Raw genomic sequence first — 6450 nt, 5'->3', positions numbered from 1 at the left:
AAATGTAGCTGGGGGCCAGGAGGGGGCCCAGCAGGGGGCCAGCGTGTTTTTTTTGGGGCACAGAAAAGCATTAAATATAAACCAAGTGCAAGTGATTCAAATATATTAATATATCTGCATGACCTGAAATTTTTATTCATTTAGGTTTAATTAAAATTCTATTTCTTTTTAGGTCAGTTTACATTTAGAATTTAGTAATTTTACATATTTTCGACTTAATTTCAGTAAAATGACAGTTTTCTATCAAATTTGAATTAGAATTCAAGAAAAACGGATATATTCAGCATTTTTTTGTTTTGAAAAAAAACATTTAGCAGATTAAAACTGGGATCGTATCTCGATATCACTGAAGCTATCAGCTTATTGTTTTTAAATAATTAGTAAAACTGAATTTTTAAAGAAATAAAATGAAATAGATCCAGTAACCATGTCTGTTCCAGCGCAGATCATCATTACAATATGTTTGAGTATTATGTCTTCAGTACAGGGGCCATAACGGGGGCCAGGACATGATCGACAGGGGCAGTGGCCCCCGTGGGCCCCCGTCTAGAACCGCCCATGAATTTCCTGATTTCATCCTGAAAGTCAAAGGCAGGAAGTTCCAGCTGGATTCTGGAGGGGATCCGGTGGTTCTGCTGAGCAGGCATCAGCATCCTGTTGTCATGGAAACCACCTGGACCTGTGCTTGGGTTCGGTTGTCATGGGAACGGGCAGGTGGGTCCAGGAACCATGTTAGGATGGAAAGCAGGAGGAGCTTTTTTCTCCCGGTGCTCCTCAGAGGGGGGGTGGGGAGCCGGTTCTGCCGCGCTGGTTCCGGTACCGCAGCGTGTAGTTCTGGCCCCGGTTGTTGTCCCAGAACTCGCCCTCGTCGCTCCGCAGGAAGACGGCGAAGTGCACCGCGGTGCTGGGGTCCATGAAGGGGGGGGTGAAGACGCTGAAGCCGAACCGGACCCCCTCTGACCCGGACTCCTCCGCCGGCACCGCCTGCGCGTCCACGTGGGACAGCCAGTTGTTGAAGGTGTACCTGACCCCCACCTCCCGCACCGAGGTGCCCGGCAGGACGCGCACCTGGCCCCGCACGTCGAACTGCGTGATGAGCAGCCTCTCCAGGCAGACCCGCAGCTCGCGGACCCGCCGCTCCGCGTCCCGCAGCTCCGGGAAGCAGACCTCCAGGCGGTCCGGGTCCAGGCTGGACCGGAAGTTCAGCGACTCCTGCTGCGGGGGAGGGAAGCTCTTGTGGCGGGACAGGACTTTGGAGGGGATCTGCGGGTCTTCCAGGGAGCTGAAGTGTTTGACGCTGGCCAGAGTCAGACCCATGGAGTCCGCGAACTTTACGCGCTTCCTGCCGGAGTCCGAGTCCAGCAGCGCGGCAGGGTAGGCCGGCAGGGAGCGGGCCCTCCGCCGGTCCCGCATGAACTTCTCCAGGTGAGACGCGTCCACCGCATCCTCAAGATCCCCCTCCTCCTCCTGCTCCTGCTCCTCCTCCTCCTCCTCCTCCTCCTGCAGACCGTTCTCCTGTGGAGCTGAGCGGAACATCGGAGCGCTGCGTCCTGCGGGACGCGCTGCGGCTTCTATAGACACCCCCCCCGCCCCCCTCCAGCGTGACAGCAGAGCGCGTGCAGCAAGTCCCGCAGCTGTTGTCCCCCTGCACCCGCCCCCCGGTGACGTCACAAATATCAACCTTCACCTGTTTGCGTGCGAAGCGGAGAGAGATGATGATGAAGATGATGAAGAAAAGCCCGAACAGAACCAGAACCTCCTGATCCTAAATCACCAGATTAACACATTTACTGAGGTTAACACTGAAATACATGAAATAATTGTTTATTTTCTATTTAATCCTAATCTTGTGTCTGAAGGCAACATTGTTACCTGTTTAAGGTGCTCCAACTATTTTAAAATGTTTCTCCTTTTATTTTTCTTCTGTTTTATTTTCTATTTCAAACTTGCCTTACCTGAGCTGTGGAATGTATGGAGTGAATTTTGTTTCATTATTGTTGCAGCATTGAAAATGTTTTGGAAATGGAAATAAAATAAAAAAAATAATCCAGGAAGAAAACTTACATTTTTATTTAATCCTCAATTTAATCCTTTAATTCTAATCTTACATCTTGAAGGCAACATTCTTACCTCTTAGCTCCAATTGTTTTGTTTTACAATTTTTTTTACCTTTATTCTGCTTTTATTTTTCTTCTATTTTTATCATCTAATTCATGTAAAGCACTTTGAATTATTTAGTACTGAATTATGCTCTAAAATAAATTTGTGGTTAAAAAAAAAAATAATAATAATAAACTTGCCTTAACTGAGCTGTGGAATGTATGGAGTGAATTTTGTTCCATTATTGTTGCAGCAATGAACATGTTTTATAAATTGAAAAAAAATTATAATAATAATCCACAAAGAAAACTTAAAATGTTTTTTTTTGTTTGTTTTTTTGTTGTTTGTTTTTTTTACCAACAAAGGTGCTTGTTTGCTTATTTCTCAGATTTTGCTGTTTCTTTTATTTTTCATGTTTAATTCTTTTTTATTATTCTTTTTTATTTTTAGAAAAATTAGACTTTACATTAAAGTTTTTTCCCCACCTTCATCTTTTTCAGATTAAATTGTATGAATTCACATATTGAAATATTGGTTCCATATAAAAGCCTGAAGACATAAAGAAAAAAATGTGACCTGGAAATGAAATTTGAAACATAAAATTCATAAAACTCAATTTGAAAGACGGAATTTTTGCTCAAAATACTTTTTTCCAAGTTTTACTTTTAGTTTTACTTTTTATATATCAATTTACAAAAAGTGTTCTTTGCAAAAAATAATGGAGCAAATTTCCCTCCATAGCCCTGCAGCTCTGTTTTATATATTTAGATGGATTCTGTGTCCTGTAGGTCTGCAGGGATAATGTCAGTGATAATAAACGCTTCAGCTGACATAAAAAGGAGGAATTTATGCGTCTTTGTATCTATTTAAGCATCTTTATTGACTTTAACGTTGATTTTTGATGTCGGCAGAATAAAAAAAAAGGCTTAACAGAAGGAGGAAGATGATCATCTTTTCATGCATGAGCAGATATCTTTGTAATGGTTGTGATCATGTAGCTCTGAATAAAAACTGTACGAATCAAGATGTTTGTAGCCGCATGTCAGTGTTTATATTTGTTTAAATGTACAGAAATAAATCTATTTGCTCACTTTATGGACTTAAAGTGATAAATAAGAAGTGGAAAGATTGAGGATTTAATGGACTAAAAGTAGAGATATAATAAAATAAGTTAAACAACATAAACACTAAATTAACCATATAACATAAATATATGGATCAATAATTAAACGTGTTTGATTATTACATCTTCAAATTCTAGGAGAAATGTTTGAGAGTTTAGAAAATACAGCCGAAGGATTTATAGAAAATAAGGAAAGAAAACTGGATTTCTATTTCTATAATAATCGTCTAAATGATGAGATTATAATATTATGGAAATAATAATAAGATAATAACCGTAATAATGACCAATTATAGTAATTCTATTAATCATTTTTCTTTAAACTTCTTTTTTCCTCTGAAGCAGAAATAAATCCCAGAATGAGAGAAAAACGTCATTATTTATTTTCCCAGAAGTCGGCTGCTCTTACATAACGCTGCGCCTCACGTGCCGCCGGTGCGTCAATCAGCAGGAGGTAAACAGACTTGTGACATCACGGCCATCGCCGCGGTGACATCATGCTGCTTTCAGCCGTGATTTCCTTAAAAGGAGAAAAAAAAAACCACACAAAAAATTTTTATTTTATTTTTTTTTTAGAAAAATGTCCTTTTCTCTGATTAGGTTAAAACTTGTTTATGTTTGATTTCAGGTGACCTTTGACCTCTAATAAGTGAAATGCTCCATTATGTAACAGCAGGTCATCAACAGAGTAAACAGGCCTGCGAGTTAAAATAGGGACGGAAAACTAAGATTAGAGACAATTCATTCTTTGAAATGGCTTCAAACGTGACAGAAAGAGAGACGAGGAACTTTACTGGGAGCAAAATGACTGCAACAAGGAAAAGAGTTGAAGTTAATTCTATTCAGTCTATTTCTATAGCTCCAATTCACATCATGTCATCTCAGGTCACTTTCCAGTTCACCAGATCATCCAGTCAGATTGATTCAAAGTTTTCTATCTAAGGAAAACCAGCTGATTGCATCGACTCATTGACTCTTCAGCAATCCCTCACACTAAGCATGCTTGTAGCGACAGTGGAGAGGAAAAACTCCCTTTGAACAGGAAGAAACCTGTGAGAATAGAGATAGAATGAAGCAGAATGATGAAAAAGGGGTCCCTATGTCCTCCAGCAGTCTAAGCCTATAGCAGCAGAACTATAGAGATAGATCAGGATAACCTGAGCCACTCTAACTAGAAGCTTTATCAAAAAGGAAAGTTTTAAGCCTAGCCTTAAAAGTAGACAGGGTGTCTGCCTCACGGACTAAAACTGGTAGTTGGTTCCACAGGAGATTAGAGGAAATTAGAAAGAAATGTGGATAGAGTCGTGAAATAATTTGGTTTGGAGGCTGAGGAGGATTTAGCTCTAAAGAACCAGATCTGTTGGAACCATCCTGGTGAAGGAACCAGTGACGGCCCAGTTCTAAGTACCGTCACTTTATTAAATATAATATAAATAATTGAACTTTATTAATCTCACATTAGAGAAACTCACTCTCTGCATTTAACCCGTCTCCATGGGGAGCAGTGGGCTGCCTCTGTGCGGCGCCCAGGGAGCAGTGTGGGGTTAAGGGTCTTGCTCAGGGACCCAGAGTGGAGGCTGTGGGGATCGAACCGGGTACTTGACACCTTTACAGGTGCACTTCTCTAACATCTAGGCAATCACTCCCTCCTGATTCTTCTCATATTACAGTTCAGAGGTGCAGTGGGTAGCACTGCTGACTTGCAGCCAGAAGGTTCCGGGTTCGATTCCTGGCCAGGGTGTTTCTTAATGGAGTCTGCATGTTCTCCCTGTGCATGCATGGGTTCTTTCCAGGTACCCCGGCTTCCTCTTGCAGTCTAAAAACATGACTGTGAGGTTAATTGGCTTCTCTAAATTCTCTTTGAGTGTGTGTTTGAATGGTTGCCGGGGCGACAGACTAGCGACCTGTTCAGGGTGGACCCCGCCTCTCACCCTCGCCACCCCGCTTGTAATAAAACGTGACGGAAAATGTATAGATTTTTAAATAAATGTGTCTCTTAATGACATTTCATTATTTTATTTCGCAGTTTATAATTTATTGAACATCTAATGTTTAACTCGTGAACTAGGTAATTAAATTAGAATAAATTTATCTGTTTTAAAGGAGATTCATATTTATGAATTCCTGGCCCAAAATGTAAAATGTATTTCATTTTATATTTTGGCCCTCAGGGATCACATGATAAAAATGGTGAAAGCCCTCAGCATCACTAATCCTCCACCATGCAGATCTGGAGGATTGATATTATTTTAGTTAAAAGTGAAGCTTTTATTTTGTTCCATCAGTTTCCACGCAGCTCTAGTTGGTTTAAACTGGTTTAATAGTTTATCTGACTGTAACTGTGGGCCAGTTTACTACTAATTCTAGCTCTCTACCACCAGGGGGCAGCATTGCTCTTTTTCTACTAGCTTCTGGTATCAAACAACAGATATTATTACAGGAAAGAACACATTTTATAAAGTTTGACGTGAAAATCTTTGCATTTTGTTACATTAGTTGCTTAAATGTTTCCAGATGATTTATCTGGAGTTTCATATTTAAGATAAAATCTGTTCCATCTTTGACTGATCATAGATTTGAGCAACAGAAAATAGATTTTCTAAAATGGTCTTGTTTGGTTTGAAATGTACTGGGATCTTGTTCCAAAAAAAGTAACTTAAAATCAATCCTCTGGACTTTGTTTCCAAGTTTGAAGACGTTTCTCTTCCATCCGGGAAGATTTTTCAATCCAAAATGTCAGAAATAGCGTTTAGTTCCAGGTTTTATCCAGCAGCCCAACAAAGCCTGGTTTTAGTTTAGAAAACATGCAGATAGAAACGGATGAATTGATTGGAGACTCCAATAAATGACTTGATTTTTTAACTTTTTTTGGAATGACATAGGAAGGGAATCATGACAAGTTCAGGTGGCGTTAATTAGCAGACCAGCAGGTGGTGCTATTGGACCTCCGCCCTTAGGGCTTTCATTTAAGCTCATTTTCATTATGGCCTATTGGTATTAAAAAAAAAAAAAAACAAAAAAAACTCAAAATAATTAGTTAATTAATTTCTTAGTGGTCGGACTCGGTGCTGCCCCAACCTGTTGGTTAAATGTGACCCTGTTACCATTAGTTATAAAACTAAGAAAATGAAGTCTAAGGAATTGTAAAAAAAATTGTTCATTTAAAGGCATACTATGCAACATTTTTCAGTTAATTAATGTGTTCCATAACGTTTTGGATGATTAAA

At 40.0% G+C, this 6450-nt stretch overlaps 1 protein-coding gene across 1 annotated transcript; it reads right to left on the bottom strand.

Annotated features, from left to right (window-relative positions):
• Positions 1-318: 318 nt before the first annotated feature.
• LOC107100176 (protein phosphatase 1 regulatory subunit 3G-like) lies at positions 319-1638 on the bottom strand. The gene has a single exon (XM_015398570.1). The coding sequence runs from the start codon at positions 1534-1536 to the stop codon at positions 775-777; it is 762 nt and encodes a 253-aa protein (XP_015254056.1). The 5' UTR covers positions 1537-1638; the 3' UTR covers positions 319-774.
• Between the last annotated feature and the right edge of the window lie 4812 nt (positions 1639-6450).

Source organism: Cyprinodon variegatus, unplaced genomic scaffold, assembly GCF_000732505.1.
Source record: "Cyprinodon variegatus isolate N-32 unplaced genomic scaffold, C_variegatus-1.0 Scaffold942, whole genome shotgun sequence".
NCBI lineage: Eukaryota > Metazoa > Chordata > Actinopteri > Cyprinodontiformes > Cyprinodontidae > Cyprinodon > Cyprinodon variegatus.
This window is presented reverse-complemented; position numbering and strand designations above follow the sequence as displayed.